This window comes from Magnolia sinica, chromosome 10 (assembly GCF_029962835.1).
Source record: "Magnolia sinica isolate HGM2019 chromosome 10, MsV1, whole genome shotgun sequence".
Taxonomy (NCBI): Eukaryota; Viridiplantae; Streptophyta; class Magnoliopsida; order Magnoliales; family Magnoliaceae; genus Magnolia; species Magnolia sinica.
Window position 1 is genome coordinate 80,531,480 of NC_080582.1, and position 23,130 is coordinate 80,554,609.

The 23,130-nt window shown below is 41.2% G+C and overlaps 1 protein-coding gene across 1 annotated transcript; it reads right to left on the bottom strand.

The window, feature by feature from the left end:
• Window positions 1-981: 981 nt before the first annotated feature.
• LOC131217633 (glutamate receptor 2.7-like) lies at window positions 982-14,546 on the bottom strand. Its single transcript, XM_058212573.1, has 5 exons — window positions 14,357-14,546; window positions 6,447-7,786; window positions 4,944-5,256; window positions 4,180-4,586; window positions 982-1,820 (listed from the first exon to the last, which is right to left on the bottom strand). The coding sequence occupies exons 1-5, from the start codon at window positions 14,544-14,546 to the stop codon at window positions 1,164-1,166; spliced, it is 2,907 nt and encodes a 968-aa protein (XP_058068556.1). The 3' UTR covers window positions 982-1,163.
• Between the last annotated feature and the right edge of the window lie 8,584 nt (window positions 14,547-23,130).

The window sequence follows — 23,130 nt, forward strand, 5'->3', positions numbered from 1 at the left end:
TATAGATTTTAAATCTAATTCATTTTAATACTTGAGAGTCCTACCGAATACTTAGTAGGTTCGAAGTATTTTTTTTTATTAACAATTTCTCTAGAATTGTATAGGTTTATATACTCAAAAGAAAGAGTGAGTCTTTCACTTGTTTCCAAGTTTAAAGCAATACTTGAAAAGCAGAAGAAAGAAAATTAACTGTCTAATAGTCAATAAAGGGAAAAAAAAAAAAAAAAGACGTCTTCAAAGAATTCAAGGATTTTTCAATTAGCATGGAATTGAGAGACATTACATGGTCTTTAGTATTTCACAGCAAAACGGTGTGGTTATGTTTCAAAACTCTATAGAAAATAAAATTTTCTAAACTTCAATTTTTTGTTTTTGTTTTTATAACCATATGGATCACCATTCAAATATTCTCAAATTTCTAGAAAAGGAAAAGTCGTAACCTTTTACTTAATTAATGTCGTTGATTAACCTTTAATTTTTATTTTTATTTTAATGAACCTTTAATTTAATTAGTATTGTTCCTTCAACTATAAGATCTGTCTCTTTGATCCATTCAAGATGAAGGAGACGATGAAACCCATGCGTCAACCCTTATAATATGACTAATGAGAATGTTAGAGCCATCCACACAAGTGCACCACACACATGTAGAATGTGTGATATATAGAGGAATGAGAGATGAGAATCTGTCTCTCTCTCTAGGCGAAGCCAAGGGATTGACATATCCAAGGCTCATAACCCTAGAACTCCGATGATCTCTGGGATAGGATCTTATATAAAAAAATTAAAAATAAAAATAAAAATTTAAGAAAAAAAGGTTAAGGTTTCAAGAAAGCACTCCACCATTTTATAGTCTTCTGTATGCCCCAACACAATAGAAATCAATGATTTTACCTTATCCAGTGCACCCAAATTGACTAATCCTTTCACTAATCTATTGACCCGGTATCATATAAATCAAGTGGTAGACCACACCAAATCTAAACCATTGAATCATTATGAAATGCATTTAAAACCATTTTAGTGCTTACAACAAACGTTTACCTACACATGTTTGGTTCTAAAAAGAATTTGCCACATGCCCAAAAGGCCCATTATTTTTGTACAAATAAATATGCAAGTTTAAATATGTGAAACAGTTAGAAAAGCAAGAATAAACAAATCTATCTTAAGTACTTATTTTCAGTTATTTCCGTTATCTCTCCAGTTGCATTTCTGTTATGCATATCTACAGAGGTACTTGCACCTTGATTATTCCCAATCTCCGAAGATGGGGTCCCTCCTCCTCGTGGATTGAAATCTGAAACATCCGACATGGTTGTAGGACTCTGTTGAGCATTAGTATGATTCGGTGAAGTTCGATCAATGCCCTCAACGACAGTCACCTGACCTTCCATGGGTTTGGCTGTGGTCTCAGTGGTGGGTACGGCGGTGGTCTTGGCAGCGAGTTTCGCGGCCTTCTTTGCAGTATGAGAAGAGGGGTCTATTTCATCAAAGCGTTTGGCAAGATGGTAGATCCACCGTCGAAAGGTAATAGGCTCATCTGGTGTAGGTGAAATATGCCAATTTTGGTGGAGAAAGCGGACTAGAAATATGAAGAAGGCCAGAGCTGAAGCAGTACCAGCGATGAGGAAGAGACCCCAGAAGCTATCAAGGGTTAGATTGTTGGAAGTGACAGAAGCCTGTGATGCTGATCGGTCTAAACAAGCCGTTTGTTGTCCGAACCATTTTTGCTCAATCTCCAACATTGTATCTCCCTCTGTAACATTCAAGATAGCCCTCGAAAAATCAGGTACGAGAGGGGACCCCCTGGGGAAGGCCTGTAAATTGAAGATGAAAGAAATGAGGAAACCAACATGGCATTTTCATGCAACGTACTGAATTTTGGAATCAATAGGCCCAATGGCTGGGCCCGTGCTTGATCATGCATATAGGGCCAAAAGAACTGACGGTCTGGATAGAGTTGTTTAACTCTACTGAGATTTCCTTTGTATTACTTAGTAAAACAGCACATCAATAGATGATCCTATAAATCAGTTCCACTAGTTGAATCTGTTTTCATATCTCAGCCTTCCATTTGAAGGGCACCATCCATACGGATAAGATTATCTGTTTGGTTTGATCTTCATGCGCAGGAGATTCATGACAAGCGGGCTAGAGATAGATAGTATTCACTGAAACACCTACCACGCATCATTTCCTAATGATGAACAGCTGCAAATTACATGGTGACCCTGCCAACTACATACATCCATGGTGATTACATGTGGCAGGATTTGATTGGATTATGTTCGGTTGTTAGAGATTGGGCCATGCAAAACAGGGCGCGGATTAGCTACTGAACAGTTCAGTAGCGATGTTGCTACTGAAGTGATGTGGTCGCTTTTTCATTGGCACAAAACTTAGGCCTCGGTTGAAAGCATTTAATGTACCTCCGTCACAAAAGAGAAACGCCGTTACTGGTCACGTTTGTACTCGACCATAGAAAACCAGTCCTGACTCTTCCTATCTCTCTGTTTATCTTGTGATGGACACATCTCGAGCTTCAGTATTTCTCCTAATAAAAGAATACAATAAAGTGCCTTCCACAAGTTGAGGATAGATGCGGCGGATTAGCTATGACATTCCCAGTGGCCGTAGCTTCAAAATCATACATCGGCTTGAAATTCAAATATCAAAGCAAGCAAATTCGAAGTACTGGAAAATCATGAGCCTGATTATCAAAAGAAAATCCCAACTCTTGAAAGATTTGGGAAGAAAAGATAAATTAAAATTTACTATGGGTCATGCGCAGAAAAACAGAGAGAGGGAGAGAGGAGAGAGATGTTGCAGAGGGAAAAATGAAGAACTTCAGTTGGGTTGTACTGAGTCAACTTCGTTGGCCCCATCTTGAGTCTATGTGGTTTATCCACGCCGTCCATCCGTTTTTACAGTTGATTCGAGCGATTGAGCCCAAATTTAAAGTATATCCAGATTTCAGGTGGACCATACCACCGAAAACAGTGGGAATAATGATTTCCACCATTGAAACCTTTTTAAGGTCTACAGTGATGTTTATTTGTCATCCAACCTATTCAAAAGATCACACAGACATGGATTAAAAGAAATCATAAATATCAGCTTGATCTAAAACTTCCGTGGCCCTGAAAAAAATTTCAATAGTAGACATTCAATTTACACTTTTTCTTATGATGTGGTCCATTTGAGATTTGCATATGATTCGTTTTTAGTCTAATTCTCTTAAAATGCTTGGTAATATGGATGGACGGAGGGGATAAAATACATATGTTACCGTGGGGCCAAGGAGTTTACTGTGGCGTACGGAGTTACTCAGTACCTAATCTGCTTTCCGTGAACCAAAGTAAAATGAGGATGTTTCCGAGACCGAGTATAAACGTGGCCAGTGAATGGCGTATCTTTTTTTTACGGAGGAGCATTAAATGCTTTCAACCGAGACTATCTTTTTTGCCACTGAAACGCGACCACATCACTTCAGTAGCAATATCTCTACTGAAGTGTTCAGTAGTGAATCCGCGCCCTGCAAAACATGTTTGAAAGTTGTTTAGTCCGTGGAGGTGCTCAACTTCACCTCTGACAGCATAGTGTGCCCCAATAAAAATCTGCCATGTCAGGTCACCACCAATATCTACTAAAAATCGTGGGACCCACCAGAGATAGGCCACAATTAGGGCTGTCAATGGGTCGGGCTGGCATATCGGGATTTCAAGCCTGGCTTGAGCTGAACGCTATAGACCTGAGGGCCGGACCCAGGGCCTAAAACTTTTTAAGAACTGGGCTAGGCTCGTGATCTTCATGGTCCATCCCATTTAGGATTTAAAGGGGCAGATTAGTTTCATGTATGATGGGGCACACTTAATGAACAGCCCATATGCTGCACGAAATCGGGCTCGAGCTCAGGCAGGAGCGTTGCATAATCATCATGGGCTGGGCTCGAGCCTGTTTGTTTGGACCCGTCATGGATCAAAGACCTCTGCCAGGTTATAGTTCGGCCGTTGACAACCCTAGACATAACCTGAAAATCATGTTATCCTGACCTCTGATTAATATATATACATCTATTTGTTAGATCCAGACCGTCAACTATCTCTATGTTAACAGTCCTTAAACGTCTACTAGTCACCCAGTTAGGACAGTCAGAGAGAGAAAAGAGAGACTCACAAATCCAAATCCATCCGTCTTGTACGTGGGCCCCACCATAGTGTAGAGACCACAGTACCTTCCGAGGAACAGCAGGATGTAGGGGATCTCATCAAAGATGGCAGCAACCCCACCATTCCCACTTCCTTTTGACAAGGCCTCAGCATAGTCCTCAGGGGAGTAGTAGACCCTGAGCTTGGACTCATCAAAGTTCAACCTCTTCAAGAGGCCCAGCACAAAAGACCCCTCCTGGTACCCCACGTAATCCCCGTTCTTGATGAGATCCTTGACGTCCGTTATGGTGGGCTGGAGCTGTTGGACGGTCAGCATTGAAGTCAAACTTGCAGTGTAACTAGAAGTCAATATGAGGACCACGAACACCCATATGATCACAACGAACCTTGACAAGTTGCTTATCACCCTCTCCTCTGCAACCATTAAAATTAATCAGAAATAGAAAATCATTTATATTTTCTTTAACCGTTGAAATTTGAAATTTGGGCCCCACTTCTGTGATCTAGTGCTCCCAAATGCACCAAAAATCCCATCTGATGCGAAGAATGCTAACCTATTCAATCAATACACTTTTTTTAAAAAAAAATTCAATCGATACACTTGTGTGGGCCATTTCCCATAAGCTTTCCTTACCATCCAAATGGAAGCCATTGATGGGATGGTTAGAAACATCCAATTAGTGTGATTACTAGGAAAATACAGGATCCGATCCCACAAGAGTATGGATTAAATGTTGAGAAATTTAAATAGAGGAAAGATGATTACTCAACTGTGTGCAAAGACGAGCGTTGAAAAGGAAAACCAGAACATCATGCCGATCTGATGGGATGGTGGGCCCCTAAACTCTTTGTTGATCCGGTGTTCAAGGAGCCACACGACAAAGCCCGTCAAGACAAAGCCAGCCCCGCTTGTCAGCCATAGATTCCTACTCAGAGGCTTCAAGAAAATCCATGTATTCTTCCTTTCATCATCCCTGATCGGCACTACCATGGACACGCCTGAGTCAGTGTAGGGTAAAGTAAAATCTACGTACTTAGATCGGTTGGCTACGATCGTCATGTCCCCCACCACTGCATCTAATCTCTGATGATCCAATGTCAAACAAAAGAAATGAGACCCATTTGAAATAATATAACTGAAATGCAATCCAATGTGTAATGGTAATATCGCACCTGCTGGACCAGAACGAGTCAACTCGGCCAAGTCAGGTGAGAACTTGCCCTTGGTTTTGTAGGGACTTAGGATCTCCGCATGTGGGCCCATCAGGGCCCACATGCTGAGATGGTTAGACAATCAGAACACCCAAGTTCTAGATTTGATATGAACTCCATGAGAAAATTATGCTGAACATATGATTCTGGCCATCAATATCATCGGATCAAATTAGAACATTGAAAACATAAATTTTCCAATGGCACGTTCAATAATGGGCCCACATGCTGAGATGGTTAGACAATCAGAACACCCAAGTTCTAGATTTGATATGAACTCCATGAGAAAATTATGCTGAACATATGATTCTGGCCATCAATATCATCGGATCAAATTAGAACATTGAAAACATAAATTTTCCAATGGCACGTTCAATAACAACGATCAATGGTCAGGATAATCACGAAGTGAGACTATAGGACCAAAGCTTTTTTACAGTTAAGAACATGGACAGTTCGGATCATCGACCAGTTCAGCATATGTGTCCATGCTGCCGATCCTAACTCACTACATGGACAAGTCTAATGGCTGTATGGGTGCCACTTGCAAAGTGTTCGTCTCATTTTAGTTAATGAGTAGTAATACTGGACTGATCCTTTGTATGTATTAGAGATCGTGATTGTTGTTAAGATTATTTTTAACCCTTACCAACAAGAAATATCATCTCTAATACATATTTACAGTCATAGTTTAAAAACCCAATTCGACTCGATTCAACCTGACCAGATTTCGCCAAGACTCGGGAAGAACTCAATGGTCATGACTTTCTCAAAACTTGAGAAGACCCTGACTCGACTCGAAAAAATCAGTAAAACTCAATTCGGCTTGGCACAAATTAATATTATTTATATTTTAAATATTTAATATATAATACCCAAAAACTCATACTAGTTTTCGAGAAACTCACCCAGGTTTTTGAGTGGACTCAACTCATCGAGTTTTCGTGCTTTTTAAACCATGATTGGTAACTAAAATGAGATAAATTCATTTTTAAGTTGCACCGAAACAGGCACTAACTCCATAAACTGAAAATGCACCCAAAAAAAAAAAAAAAACCTCACCTGAAGAAAGACCTGATAAATAAGATCATCATAAGTGCCGGCGCTTTGCCCATTTGCATTTTCGAATGGGACGAATTCGTAAGGAAGGGCATACGGTAATTGTTCTCTTACAGCATCAAACACATCTATGCAGAACCCGGTGGCGGTTATCAAGCTGTTACTAGGATTCCCTTCCACCTTCACAAATTCACTAAATCCATCTTTCACTGGAACCCCAATTCTCAACTTCTTCCCACTTGTCGGTATCACCCAACCCCTCGGTAAATCCTTCGACTCTCCTGGCCATATGACGAACTTAATATCGTCCATGGTGGTTGAGTAAATTTTGTTAGTAGTATTCTTGTTTAGCACCCGTGAAAGTCCAGATACAGGCGTCCAAAACCCAATTCCCCTTCCTCCTTTTCCAACCACATTGATTATCTGAAAGGACGACGATTGCATTTGCCCATTGAAGAGACTGAATTCCCCGCTAAGGCCTTTGAACGTGGTGTTTAAGATGGCGTCTAGAAGTTTTGGGCCCATTTTGGATACTCCCAAATTTGCTAAATCAGTCGAATTTTGGCTGGTTTCAGGCTTTAGGAAGCTGGATTTCATCACTCCAACTTGCTCTACCGCCATTGCCAGGGCGTGGACGGCATCATACGCCCATAACCCAAAAATGCTTAGCTCAGGTTTTGTGATGTTTGGGTTCTCTAAGAGGATTTTCCTTTTCCATCTGACTGTAAAATTGTCAAGCTCTATAGATTTTGGGATGTAAGGTTTCACACCCAAGACGCCCTGCATGGAGTCGATGACTGAAGAATCCATTGAATCCAAGAGTTCCGTTAATCCGTCCGTTATGATCCAAACATACCCATCACTCATCATTCCAACATCGTTCACCTTCGAGAAAAAGCGAGACGCGAGAGAAGAAAACATGTGGACGACGAAAACCCTAGTCTGCATGGTCATCAACTTGTAGAGCTCTTCAAGAATCTGATCATCTGTTGCTGAAGGAGGGATTACACTCCTGTATGGGACTTTGGCATCGATCTCTTGGAAGGCGTCGGTTAGAAATGGTATGACCCCATTGCCATAATCAGTGTCTTCGTATATGGGGACCACTTCTCTCCATCCAAAGGCCTTAACAATGGCTGCGATTGCTTTGACCTGAGACGAATCGTTTTGTGCAATCCGGACGAAGTAGGGAGTTCTGATTGAATTGAGAGATGGGCTTGTAGCTGAGAAAGACAAGATGGGCACTTGAGTTTTGTCCCCAAGATCCACCACAAACTCGGCTTGGGATGAGGTTGTGGGCCCTATGATTGCTTTGACTCCGACGTTCTTCAACAGGTCCAACACTATCATGCACAAAAGGAGAAGATTGAATTCAGAGGTAGTGAATCAGCTGATAATCAGTTGCAGAAGAGAATAAACGGTTTATGTTATCTTGGATCAATTTTAGCCGTCAGATTTTCCACATTGAATGTGGAGCTTTGACCTTTTGCCTTCGACTGTTTGTTCAAAGTCAACCAATTGGATGGCTGTTATTATCTGACCCAATCAGATGCAATATCCACACTTGTCCTATCCATATATAGCTCTTGATAGTATATATCCACACTTGTCATATCTCCTGTGAAATCCACTTTCATCTTCACCGTACATTTCAACACCAATGTTCATATGGTTGCTACCAACCATTCGGTTTGACTTTTGTCTTCAAACATTCATGTCGAGGGATACAAGATGGACGGTCTGGATCCAACTCATCATGTGCCAGGTGTCAGTCATTGGGCCCTTGTTGGTCCAAGTAGCAGAAGGTAAGTTAAGAACTAAAAAATAAAATCAAAGTCAGCATGATCACATGCGTTCCAAGACTTTTTAGGTTTTTTTTTTTTTACTATATCTGACTGAAAGAATCGATACCACATGCAGTGGTAAAATGAAATACCTCAAACACTGGACTCAGCCAATAGGGTGCGGCCTACCTTGATGTATGTATTCTGTATCCACACCGTTTATCCCTTTTTCCATATCCCAATAATGAAGCAGATCCAATTATCAGGTGGACCATTCTATAGGAACCAGTAGTGGTTGGTTGGATGACAAGTTAGCCTCAACCCAACTGTGCCAGATCATCTCTCAGGAAATTCTCTATTCACAACGTCGGATTCAATAGTCAACGTACCAACGTTCTAGATGAGAAGAACATGGGGCATAAAGATGTCAACTACCTATCATAAAATTCCTTGAGGCCGGTGACTCCTCTGCAAGTACGTGCGTGGGGCCCATAATGATGTAGGGCCCACGTCCAAATTGTCTATAGGGTAAACGCCTTCAAGTTCACCCAGCTTCAAGAAAATCAGACCGATCCAAAACACAAGAAAGATTTGGGTCATGGCGATGATAAGATGGGCACCAATGTTCACTCCCCAAGTATAGGGTTGTGACGTAGTAATAAACTCGGTAAGACCGAGGTCGAATCCACAGGGACTGATACCTGTACGTTTCCTGAAACTAGGTAGAAATAGAACTAGTCTAGGATGCGATTTAAACCAAATAGAATTTAAGAAATAATTGTGGAATAATTATCTAAAACTTTAAGGAATTCAGCGAGAAGAAACTTGGGATTCAGAGGATCCACTTGTAGAGATCAGGGAGAAATTATGCCTGCTTCAGAAATCATGGAATTTAACTAGACTTCCTTTGATCTGATTTTCAAGAGATGAAAGGTATATGAATTAGAATAGATTCCATCATCAAACCATGCCCAGGAGACAAAGTAAACAACAGAATTAAACTAATTACCAACCAACCAACAACGTATGAAAATCAGGAAGGGTATTGTCATCCTATCATGCCCATGGAGCAATGATGAACAACAGGGCTTCCTGACTTCATAAACATAAAAATAGAGAAAAAGAAATATTCAAAGCCATTGCAAACTCATTGTAATTTCAGTCACAACAGACCATTAAAGACTGAGAAAATATTCCTTTAATAATCAACTTAAAACCAAGTTCAGTTCAGAAATTTAAATTAAATGCATGAAATAGTGTCTCCCATCTTGCTACAGGCTTCACCTCTTAGCCCCAGCTAAGAGGATTAGCTACACATGGATGGGCTGAACATTAAAAAATAAAGGAAATATAAAGTAAAGGAAGAGAAAGACCAGGCTCCTCCCTCTTTCTCCTTTTCTCTTCCTTCGTCAAAGCCAAGACCCCACCCTGCTCGTTCACTCCTGCAGCCGATGTTTTCCTCACCGAGCACAAACCAAAACCGACCTCTGTCTTCCCGCTTTTTCCCTAGCCGTGCACTCCCACGGTTGCTCTCCAAACGGTTACAGCAGCAAACCCTCCTGTACTCTCTCACGTTTCAACTCCTTTCTTCCTTCCCTGGTTCTTCCTTTCTTCCTTACGTTCATCCCACGTTCCAGCCCTCACGGCTGCACTCCTCTCTTCAGCCACCTCCAGCCTTCCTTAATATCCTTTCCTGACAGTCTGAGATCGAGTTGGAGTTGGTTTCGCATCAGTTTACGCAGCCGGGAGCAGTCGCTGCGAATCAATGCGAAAGGACTTCCGCATCGAGAGAACGGGTGCTGCATACGCTAAATCTTTTTCTTTTTTTTTTTAAGAGAACAATGTCCCCTGGGATATTTTGGGATGGTCTACCCGATGGACGGTCCAGATCGTTCATACGATCATCATCATGGCTGTATAATGATCGTAGAAATCGGCCAGGGGCCGGACGCGAAAACAGGGGTAGCGCTGATCTCTGCGTGACCTACTTGTGATATTATTTTTGTAGATCAGGTCCGTTCATTGGCCTTGCAGTCGAATTTTGGTTCAGAAAGGGATGATTTTTACTTCCACTATTGCGGCCCATTGACTCTGTTCTTCATCCATCCGACCGGCGTTTTGGACTCCTTGTACATGCACTACTTTTGAAAAATCGGACCGTAGATCAGTGTGCGGTCGGTTTGGCCTCCTGATCACGTTGAACGGTGTGGATCATAAAAACACATGCTGATATTGGCCCACTTGCAAAGCCCTGCTGCGAATCGGGGTCCCTGTTTCCTCTTAAAACACGGACGTCGGGTCAGCGCCTGCTGACCGACTCTGTCTGCTCGATGTACGGCGAGTGCATCCTTCCGCTGTACACTGCTCGCATAAAATGGGCCCCACCTTGATGTATAAGCAAAATCCAATCCATCCATCCGTTTTGCCATCTCATTTAGACCGTCTAAACCAACTTTGAAGCATATCCAGATATCAGGCGGGTCCCAGATAACGATTAAAGGGGCTGATCTGTTCATTGGACCACTTCCAGAGGGATCCAATGGCTGAATTTTGACATGAACGGTTAATTTTTGGTCTTTAGCCATATGTGAAGTTTCGAACCGAACGGATGGTAGAAACCCTGTGATCTTGCATTCTGGCTGACTTTCAGGCCGTTTGAGCTTCGGTTTCTCGATTTTTCTGGGTCCCTGATGTGTAATTCTGTTGATCTTGGGTCTCTGGAGTCCGTCCCATGCTTTGGTGTTATTGGAGCGTTAAGTCCATGCTTTAAGCACCCTTTTCGGTCCAGGCTCGTACATACACTCTGCATTACAAACACGATTAATCAGGCCATTAAGCGGTATCATGCGTGTAAATCTATGCAACAACTGGGTCTAATATGCAATATTTGACCCTCAACAACCAACCTCAGGCCATTTCAATACTCAGGTGGGCCACGCCATTGGATTTCAGTGGTTTTAGACATTTTACATTGCGTAGCCCACTTGGGTTCTGGATTAGCTTGAATTTTCGCCTCCAAGGGACATAGGATGTCATCCACACATCACGATGTCCCCTGATAGTTGTAGAATAAGCTTATTCTACAAACGCTGCAGAGGAACTCGGCCTCTTCGTAGGGACGCGGATTGCGTACTACCCCCACCGTCTTAGCTACCATCGGGCAGTTCGGTGGGCCCGGGCGGGCCCACCGTGATTTATCTATTTATCCACGCTGTTCATCTTTTCTCTCGGATCATTTTAAGATGTGTTCATAAAAAAAGAGACATATCCAACGCTAAAGTGGACCACACTACAGATGACTCTTGCTTTTAATGCCCCGTGCATTTTATGCAACCCAAGCTTATTATTTGGTGTGGCCAACTTGAGCGTTAGATCTGCATCACTTCTGTTCACATACCTTAAAATGGTCTGATAGAAGGTACGGACGGCGCGGATAAGAAGATACATTACGGTTAGCCCACCCACAGTATTAACCGTTCATGGCTAGAGACAGCTGATTTGGAAGTTTATACAGTTATAAATAACCAATCAGGATGCCCCTTCGCTACGCTTGCTAGAACACATGCCTACCTATTTGGATACCAAACGTCGGGACTGTAGCAGCCGGATTTGTGTTTTTTCCTCAAATGACTCAGACCATTAATGTGTTAAGGCCCCTTGATTAGGAATGCCCGAAATAACCGTTAGATTGAATACTACTTCCAACCCTTTTAGTATACAGAGATGGTGACCGTCCATATTCAAAGCAAAAGAATAAAGTTATCAGAGGGTTGAAATCATTCAATTGAGAGTTTTGATTTGATGTATACACTATACAAAGTGAGAAGCATCATACGAACGGTTAGGATCATTTAAAGATGATAGTTGGTCCAAGGCTAAGGCCCCAGGTATCTTATTATAAGTATTCTAGCAAACTTCTAACCATACCATTGCAAAATACCAATTGAAGGCCGGTTCCTCCTTATGTCGTATCTCGTGGGCCCCACGAGTCCCGTGCATGGCATCCAACTTGTCCAGCTGCCTCTCCCTAACATGAAACGAAAAGCTCCCAAAAATAGGCTGGTGGGCCATCATGTGAATTTAGAGAATTTTTTACACCCAAATGCATAGCTCGAGTGGTAGACTGAGTGAAAGATACCTCGTTTCAACACCAATGTCCTGGCATCCATTCCCTAGTAGGGGTGGCTAACAGTGAAGTGTGATCTGACAGTGGGTGTACTAAAAAGTTAATAGAAAAAAAAAAATTTAAAGAATTTTAGGAAAGCGGATTGCGTTTAACACCAGTCACACCGGGCAACGTGTAACTAATTAAATCTACATGGGCAATCGTGATTTATCTGTTTATCCACGCTGTTCTTCCGTTTTCTCAAATTATGTTAAAGGAGCGGGCCGAAAAATGAGTTAGATCCAGTACTCTAGTCAGCTGTACAGGAGATGAATCTTGCATTTAATGGTTTGTTCATTTAATGCGACTCAAGCTTATTATTTTTTTTCATTTTTAAGTCCATACCTTGACATGATATGAAAAAAGTGATGGATAACGGAAAGTAAATAAACAGATACATTGCAGTGGCCCCCACAGACCTGGTCAGACGTTGCTAGGTCCAACTGGGACTACCAATTTTTAGACAGTGTGACCCACATTATACCTGTCTTATTTCTGGGAAGTCCCATCATCCTGTTGAGGCTCTCCCAATGCATGCGTTGGAAGACTTATACACAACATGATAGGTCCCATCACAGAAAATAATAGACACCCGTTCAAAAACCTTCAAATTCAAGTCGTGGCTCACATGATAGTTGAATTGGACTGATATCTAAAGTATCCAACTCTCATGGTGGCAAGACCTCGATGGACGGTTTGGATATCATACACACACCATAGTAGGCCCCATGTAAAGTGCTTATTAAATAAGCTTAATCTCCAGTACCCTGTAAAGGAACCGACCTGAGGCCAGTGCAAACTGCAGTTGAGTCGGCTATATATATATATTTTTTTTCTTTTAAATGTTTGGTTAGAATGCATTTCCTTGTGAAAGAGGGTTATCATTGAGTACTTCACGCTACGTGCACTGAAATCCTGTTAGCCCCTGTCGAGCTATCTCCACCATCCAAAATGATAAGCGGGTGTCCCAAAATGCTTCATGGAATTCTGAAAATCCCATTTCAAAATGTGAAAGAGAGTTATCGTTGAGTTCACGCTAGGAGCACTGAGATTCTGTTAGAGCCTATCGAGCTATCTCCGCCATCCAACATGTTAAGCGGGTATCCCAACAGGTTTCAAAATGGAATTCCGAAAATCCCATTTCAAAATGGAATTCTGAAAATTCCATTTTTAACAGGATTGCACTGGGAGTAGGGCTGTACATCGAGCCGAGTCGAGTCAAGGTGGGCCAAGCTTGGCTTGACTCGTCCGTTCTCTCCTCAAGTTCGAGCTCGACCTTACCATCGGAGCTTATTTTGTTTTTTAAAAATTTCGAGTCGAGCTTGAGGTGAGCTAGTGGATCGAGTCGAGGCGAGCTTACCTCGAGTCGAGTCAAGCCTGATCCCAACTCGACCCAACTCGCACCTGACTCAACCCAGCAACTCGAGCCAATCGGCACCCGACTCAACCTAGCCACCCGACCCAATTGACCAAACCTACACTGACCCAACTCCCAAATCAAATATTCAATTAATAATATATATATATAATATTTAATTTTTTATTTTTAAATACAATATATTATATATATAATATAATATATATTCGAGTCGAGCCGAGCTCGAGCTCGAGCTTTGGGCCGAGCCGAGTTCGAGTCGAGTCGGGTTAAGATCCACTATGATCGAATTCGGCTTGTTTTCAAAACGAGCTGGGTCATTTGAAGATTGGCTCGCCTTGAATCGTTATTCAAGACGAGTCAAGTCGAGCTAGATCAAGCCGAGCCGAGCGAGCTTTTCGAGCTAGCTTGGCTCGTGTACAGCCTTAATTGAGAGTCAGTGCCTACCAACTACATTGAATGAGATATCTGTTTACCATATCTCATCACACCATTAAGAAACAAATCAACAATAGCAGCAACAACAACAACGAAAAATTTGAGATTGGCAACTATACAACGAAACATAGGAGAAAGAGGTGAAAAATACCCTCGGCGGCAGCACCGACGATATCTTTCTTCGAATCCCTCATGTGGAGAACAAGTTTCGTGTTGTGATTACGAGCCATGTAGAAATCTGAGAGCGCCACGGAAATACAGGCCTGGCTCATCTTCCCAACCCACATCTCCAAATCAAGGACTACACCCACATCGATCACAGCCGTCGAATTTTGGGCCATGCCCAATTCACATAATGGGCTGAGCCAGACACAAACGAATAATAAAAACGAGGGTTGAACTGCCTTCATCATTTGAAACTCAAGAACCATCCAATGTCGAAGGCCTAAATGCCCGAAGGACCCTCATATATAGGTTCTCAAAGATTTTTTTTTATAAAAAAAGTCAATTGACGATTTTTAAAGATGGTGGTGATTCATCCACCACACAGGTGGCACAGGTGTCCGTTTATCTGGACTGTCCAAGTAGTGGGGAACTTTCTGGGTGGAGATGAATCCTTAAAATCAAAGAGATCAAAGTGGAAGGTGAAATGAACTGGTGTCACACATTTACATTCATCCTAACCATCCAAATATTTGTGAACAAAAATTGAAGTGATTAAATGACAAGTTTTAAATAAAAACAGCCGTTCAAAGTCTGATCATCAAAATTTATGCACTATCCACAATGAGTCCTATGATTTGGATGGTCCGGATTGTTGTTCAAGTTCGCCGCCTGCATGCTGGAGAAGTCAACATGATTTCTAAAATGGTGGTGAACTATCACCTTACCTAAGAATAATTCAAAGCCCAGGATTTGAAGCAACGACTAACTGGTGATGTCGTCCTAGTTTGCGGCGTCGTACGTTATCCTTGTTGAAATGGTAGGTGCAATTGCTTGACAACACTACGTGAGCTCACTCGCCTCACACGTGGAAACTAAAAATATATGTGTGACATTGGATCCATCCATCAAGCAATTCCTACTCTCTAAATGCCATGCCTAAAAAATCAGGCCTTTCGGATCATTGGGTGTGCTACACATGTGCATCGAATTCAAACCGTTGGTCAGTCTTCTTAACGGTTTACACGTTCTAGCATCCTTTAACATCTTATGTGTGATCTAATTTTCAACATATGGAATTTAGATAGTGGGATCCACATGATGAGCGGCTCCGATGGCACACACGTGATCGAGATTACAATGGAAGTATTACCGGTATCCCTCACGTTGACAGTTACCGAATGATTTTATTATATTTCAGCCGCGAGATACTGATGCCCCGCGGGACGCACTAACCCCGCATGTCCCGGAGAAAATGACCACGGTAGACAAAACCTTTTATCCAGCGGTTTTTATGAAGGAATACAAACTTAAGTTAACAACTTGGACTAGCACGTGCGGACAGCGACTTTGAGGGCGAAATTACCCCTCCTTTTCACTGCGAAGACGAGCGCTGACGCTCCTCCCACTGAGAGTTGTACGAACGGCTTAAAAGAGATCGAAGTTACATGGCCCAACGGCTATGTATTTATTATATCCACAACGGTCATCCATATTTCGAGATCATTTGGGAGCATTATAAAAAAATGAAAATCATATCCAAAGATCAACTGGGCCACACCACACAGAGCAGCAGAAAATTGATTTTCTTCGTTGAAACTTTTGTAAGGCCCACCATAACATCTATTTTCCATCCAATCTATTCATAAGGTCATAGAGACCTGGATGAAGAGGAAAAACAAATTTCGTAATGATTTAAAACTTGTGTGGCCCCTAAAAGGGTTTCAACGATAGACATTCAAGAAGACTGGTAACGGGGAATACGGATATAGCTACGGTTATAATCCGTAGCCATAACAGTAGCTCGACGATCAATCGCGGATCCTGCGATTCCACCGCAAGTCACTGTCCCTATTAGTGATTAATCGTGGATTCCGCGATTTCACCCCCGATCTATGACTACGAATCATAACCGTAGCTATAAGCGTACCCCTATGCACTTTCTTTTTTGTTTCTTCTTTTTTCTTTTTTTTTTTACATGGGGAATTTTATTCTACCTACATTTTTTTCTAACACATATTTATATAAATATGTACATACAAGCATATAAAAAAATTCTCTTTTTTTCATTTCTTTCTTTATTCATATAACAAGAATATTTTCTAAACCAAAATTAGTTACTTGACGTACCATATATAATTTTAGGGCTGAAAGTCAACCTATGACCGACCCGACATTGGGTTGGGCTTGGTTTGGATGTATCGAGTTTGGTCTTGGGGTTGGGCCATACAAACAACAACTCGATAAAACTTGGGTTGGGCTTGGGTTGAAATCTCAGGAATTTCCAGGAAATGCATGGAAATGACCGTGAAATGAAGGAAAATGACCGTGAAATGCATGGGAAATGACCATGAAATGTATGGAAATGACTGTGAAATGAAGAGAAATGACCGTGAAATGCATGGAAATGACCGTAAAATGAAATGGAATCACCAGGATTGACCGTAAAATGCATAGAAATGACCGTGAAGTGAAGGGAAATGATCATGAAATGCATGGAAATGACCGTGAAATGAAACGGAATCGTCAGGATTGACCGTGAAATGCATGGAAATGACCGTGAAATGAAACGGAATCGTCGGGATTGCCCGTGAAATGCATGGAAATGACTGTGAAGTGAAGCGAATTGACCGTGAAATGCATGGAAATGACCGTGAAGTGAAGGGAAGTGACCGTGACATGCATGGAAATGACCGTGAATCAAAACGAAATCATCGAGATTGACCATGAAATGCATGGAAATGACCGTGAAGTGAAGCGAATTGACCGTGAGCGAGGGAAGCTAGAAATTCAGCGAGGTAACCTAAAAATTGAGCGAGGCAACCTACGAATTGAGCAAAGAAAGCTAAAAATTGAGCAAGACAACCTACGAATTGAGCTAGGGAACATAGGATTTGAGTGAGGGAAGCTAGAAATTCAGCGAGGCAACCTAAAAATTGAGTGAGGCAACCTAGGAATTGAGCGAGGGGAAGATAGGAATTGAGCGAGGGATTGAGCGAAGCAACCTAGGAAATGAGCAAGGGAACATAGGATTTGAGCGAAGGAAGCTAGAAATTCAGCGAGACAACCTAAAAATTGAGCGAGGCAACCTACGAATTAAGCGAGGAAAGTTAGAAATTGAGCAAGGCAACCTACGAATTGAGCGAGGGAATATAGGATTTGAGCGAGGGAAGCTAGAAATTCAGTGTGGCAACCTAAAAATTAAGCGAGGTAACCTAGGAATTGAGCAAGGGAAGCTAGAAATTGAGCGATGCAACCTATGAATTGAGCGAGGGAAGCTAGAAATTCAGCGAGGGAACCTAGGAAATGAGCGAGGGAACATAGGATTTGAGCAAGGGAAGTTAGAAATTCAGCGAGGGAACCTAGGAAATAAGCGAGGGAACATAGAATTTGAGCGAGGGAAGCTAGAAATTCAACGAGGGAACTTACGGATTGAGCGAGGCAACCTATGAATTGAGCGAGGGAAGTTAGGAATTGAGCGAGGGAACTTACGGATTAAGCGAGACAACCTAAGAATTGAGCGAGGGAAGCTAGGAATTGAACGAGGGAACTTACGGATTGAGCGAGGCAACCTACGAATTGAGCAAGGGAAGCTAGGAATTATGCGGGGCAACCTAGAATTTGAGCGAGAGAACATAGGAATTGAGCGAGAGAACATAGGAATTGAGCGAGGGAACGTACAAATTAAGCAAGGCAACCTAAGAAATGAGCGAGGGAACATAAGATTTGAACGAGAGAATTAGAAATTCAACGAGGCAACCTAAAAATTGAGCGAGACAAGCTATGAATTAAGCGAGGGAAGCTAGGAATTGAGCAAGGGAACCTACAAATTAAGCGAGGCAACCTAGGAAATGAGCGAGGGAACATAGGAATTGAGCGAGGGAAGCTAGAAATTTAGCGAGGCAACCTAAAAATTGAGCGAGGGAAGCTACGAATTGAGCAAGGGAAGCTAGGAATTGAGCGAGGGAAGCTAGAAATTGAGTGAGAGAACCTACGGATTCCGCAAGGCAATGTAGAAATTGAGCAAGACCATAGGAATTGAGCGAGGGTAAGTGTAAAGTGAGATAGAAAAACTTAAAATTAGGTGAGGCAAACTAGAAGTTGAACAAAACAAGCATGAAAGTTGAGCGATAGAAACATTTACACGTTATGAAATTTAATTCATTATAAACTTTCCTGAAGTACAAATTGTGTGGGAAATATACAACACCATATATAATACAACATTTCACAAAATTATCATTCTCATCTCATGCTTACAACAAGTATCATTTACAGCTTACAGACAAATAATCATACGCTTTCGACTTCCTCCAATGTATAGTGAATTTTTGCATGTTTGTTCCCTCCAAGGTGCGACCACTGCACAGTATATTGATGAATTTTTACATGTCTATTCCCTCCAAGGTGAATTAAACAACATTTCATTTCAATTAAACGCTCATGATATCTCACCTGAAAACTATCACGGAGCAAACCAACAGCGTCCGTTTCTCATTCTCGTAAGGTGGGTTTCAAGTTCTTTATTAAGATAGTTTGCAAAAAAACCCAGACTGATGTTAATATACGAAGTGTAAGTGTCAAATCAAGCAAAGTGAACAACGGAGAAATACATATACTTACAGCTTCACTCTCAAAAATTGCATATATTTTGTTATACTTCCAACCCTTCCAGCCTCAATATTGAATGAAGAGTGAAATTTACGAGGGAACAAATGAAATAACACACTCTCATAGGGCCGGTAATTCTCTACAGCCCATATCTGTTTTAAAGAAGTTGCATGAGGATAAAAATCCACAATTGAATATAATCATATAAAATAAAGAAAGATTTCTTACCTGCAAAGGAAAGACAACCATATACATTGTAGTGAACCGCACTTGATGCCATCACAGCAGCTGCGACCCCTTGCGACATTGTATTATAGGCCAAACTACCCTAAGGATAGCTATAGAAATCCTCTATGGAGTTTACTAAGTACATATAATCCATGTCACACATAGTTTTCGATTCAGTTCCCCTAACAAAACACTCTACACACATAAGTAAAGCAACATTCACAACATCCTCGTACTTATTGGTGTCAACTAATTTATTTAACACATCTAATAAATGCTTCTTAAAAACTAGTTATTCTCTAAAGTATTTGTTCATTAATGTATAACTCATGGGATGCTTTTTGGTATTGTAAGCTTCCCAGTCTTAAGCCCTGTTATGAGGGCAAAGTCCATTTCCGTGAATTGCAACCATGTCCCCCGTATCTCAAATATAAGATCACCTTTATATCTTACAAGAAGAAGGTGAAATAGAGCTCCTATAAATCAAAAGGATGAGAGGTGCAACAAGAAGGAAAATGGGGATTGCTTGAATAGACGTAGCCGAGTATCATGCTTCTCTAATCCACACACATAAGTAGAGCAACCTTCACTACTTAGAGAATCATAATGAAAAAAAATTAAACATAGTTGAAATTGAGCGAAGCAGACTAAAAATTAAGCAAGACAAATTAGAAAATGAGTGAGGGAAACATGAAATTCAGCAAGGCAAACGTTAAATTCAACGAGGCAAGATGAAACTGAGCGAGGCATCCTAAAAAATTGAGCGAGGCAAGGTGAAATTGAGCGAAAAACCTAGAAATTAGCGAGGCAACCAAGAAATTCAGCGAGGAAACCGAGACAATGAGCGAGGGATCCAAAAAATTCAGCGAGGCAACCTAGGAATTAAGCGAGGAAAGCTAGCAATTAAGCGAGGGAACCTAGAAATTCAGCAAGGAAACCTATGATTTGAGCGAGGCAACTTAGGAATTGAGCGAGGGAACCTAGAAATTGAGCAAGGTAACGTAGGAATTCAGCGAGGTAACCTAGGAATTGAGCGAGAGAAGGTAGAAATTGAGCGAGGCAACCTAGGAATTGAGCGAGGAAAGCTAGAAATTAAGGGAGGGAAGGTAGAAATTGAGTGAGGGAAGCTAGGAATTAAGCGAGGCAACCTAGGATTTGAGTGAGGAAAGCTAGAAATTAAGCGAAGGAACCTAGAAATTGAGCGAAGGAACCTAGGATTTGAGCAAGGCAACATAGAAATTTAGTGAGGCAATGTAGGGATTGAGTGAGGGAAGCTAGGAATTGAGCGAGATAGCCTACGAATTAAGCGAGGGAAGCTAGAAATTCAGCTAGGGAACCTATGAATTGAGCAACGGAAGGTAAAAATTGAGCCCGCTCAATTTTCAATTTATCCCGCTTAATTTCCAGTTTGGCCCACTCAATTTCGAGTTTGTCCCGCTCAATTTCGAGTTTGGCCCGCTCAAATTCCAGTTTGTCCCGCTCAATTTCCAGTTTGTCCCGCTCAATTTCATGTTTGCCCTGCTGAAATTCATGTTTACCCCACTTAAATGGATTTTCCACTATCGACCTGATGGAATCTTGGAAAATAACTAGGTTGGTTGGTCTAGTGTCAATAGTTCCAATCGACCAAATAATTCAGGATACTTTATAGGATCGATTAAAATATCTAGTAGAATCTCGATCATTAATAAATCACCATATAATACATCGCATATTGAAGAATATCATTATTATGCCAAGTTAGAGAATGTTGGAATCATTGGCCATTTACAAAATGATAATCTAATTATATCTAGATGTGGCATGCCAAATTTATGCCTATGCAGTGTTCGTGTCCAAATTAAATACATTCCAACCCATCGAGTTTTCTAGTGTTCAAATATTATTTTTTAATAATATTTATTGCATGAGAAATATCATCATTGCCAACTCAGCTATTTTGATTCCCTCCAAGAGGAACTACAAATAGAAATAAGAAGGACAAGCCCAAAAGTAATGGCTGGTCAAAGTAAAACTACAAGAAGAAAAAAATAAGTTTGCAGAGTCTAACAATGTAAAACCTCACCTCTATTCTAAGGATTTTGTTGACTCCATACATGTGGTACAAACCACATACTATTTCCCTAATCACTATATTAAGCCCGGGGCACAGGCCCCCACATGTTACAATGTATGCAAGCCTCCCTGGAAATTTTCAGTTTGGCCTGCTCAATTTTCAGTTTGTCCCGCTCAATTTTCAGTTTGGCTCACTCAATTTTCAGTTTGGCCCACTCAATTTTCAGTTTGGCCCGCTCAATTTGTAGTTTGTCCCACCTAATTTCCAGTTTGGCCCGCTCAATTTTCGGTTTAGCCCGCTCAATTTTTAGTTTGTCCCGCTCAATTTCCAATTTGTCTCGCTCAATTTCCGGTTTGGCCTGCTTAATTTTCCATTTGTCCCAATCAATTTCCGTTTTGGCCCACTCAATTTTCAGTTTGTCCCGCTCAATTTCCAGTTTGGCTCGCTCAATTTCATGTTTGCCCCGCTGAAATTCATGTTTGCCCCGCTCAAATGGATTTTCCACCATCGACCCGATGGAATCTTGGAAAATAATTAGGTTGGTTAGTCTAATGTCGATAGTTCCAATTGACCAAATAATTCAGGATACTTTATAGGATCCATTAAAATATCTAGTAGAATCTCGATCATTAATGAATTACCATATAATACATTGCATATTGAAGAATATCATGATTATCCCAAGTTAGAGAATGTTGGAATCATTGGCCATTTTCAAGCATTTCACGGTCAATTCCCTTCACTTCACGGTCATTTTCACACATTTCACAGTCAACTCGCTTCACTTCACGGTCATTTTCATGCATTTCACGGTCATTCTCAATCATTTCGTGTTGATTCACGGTCATTTCCAAGCATTTCACGGTCAATTCCCTTCACCTCACGGTCATTTCCATGCATTTCATGGTCAATTCACTTCACTTCACGGTCATTTTCATACATTTCACGGTCAATTCGCTTCACTTCACGGTCATTACCATGCATTTCACGATCAATTCCGGTGATTCCATTTCATTTCACGGTCATTTCCATGCATTTCACAGTCAATTAATTTCGACAATTTTGTTTCATTTCACGGTCAATTCCCTTCACTTCACGATCATTTCCATGCATTTTTTTCTAAACAAACAAGCTAAAATATAGGACAACTACTCCATTACAAGTCGTATTTTGTATCAAGCAATTTATTTGGGAGAGGGAAATCCGACATATCTTGTTAGCTTGAGGGGAGGCATTGGAATTTCCTTTGCCTTCAACACAAATGATCTGCACTCAATTATAATTAATTTATAAGGAACTTATATCTTAATCGGGTTTGTGTTGGGTCAGGCAACCCAAGACCTCAACTCGACACCAACCCAAGTTTTATCGGGTTAATGTTTGTATGGCCCAACCCCAAGACCAAACTCGATACATCCTTCCCAAGCCCAACCCAATGTCGGGTCGGTCACAGGTTGGTCGGGTTGAGCCCGCCCAACTTTCAGCCCTAAAATCATATATGGTACGTCAAGTAACTAATTTTGGTTTAGAAGATATTCTTGTTATATGAATAAAAAAATAAATGAAAAAAAGAGATAAATTTTTTTTATATGCTTATATATACATATTTATATAAATATGTGTTAGAGAAAAATGTAGGTAGAATAAAATTCTCCATGTGAAAAAATAAAAAATAAAAAAGGATAAGGATACAGTTATAGCTACGGTTATAATCCGTAGCCATAGATCGAGGGTGGAATCCTAAAATCTGCGATTGATCGCCGACCGGGACAGCGACTTGCGGTGGAATCGCAGGAGCCGCGATTGATCGTAGAGCTACAATTATTGAAAAAGCAGGGGCTATGGATATGGCTACGGTTATAATCCGT

Coding starts and splice junctions, on each gene's coding strand:
- LOC131217633 (XM_058212573.1), bottom strand. CDS start 14,546: ATGGCCCAAAATTCGACGGCTGTGATCGATGTGGGTGTAGTCCTTGAT. Junction 7,787..14,356: donor CGTCGGTGCTGCCGCCGAGG/GTATTTTTCACC, acceptor TGTGCATGATAG/TGTTGGACCTGTTGAAGAAC. Junction 5,257..6,446: donor TTTATCAGGTCTTTCTTCAG/GTGAGGTTTTTT, acceptor TTGGATCATCAG/AGATTAGATGCAGTGGTGGG.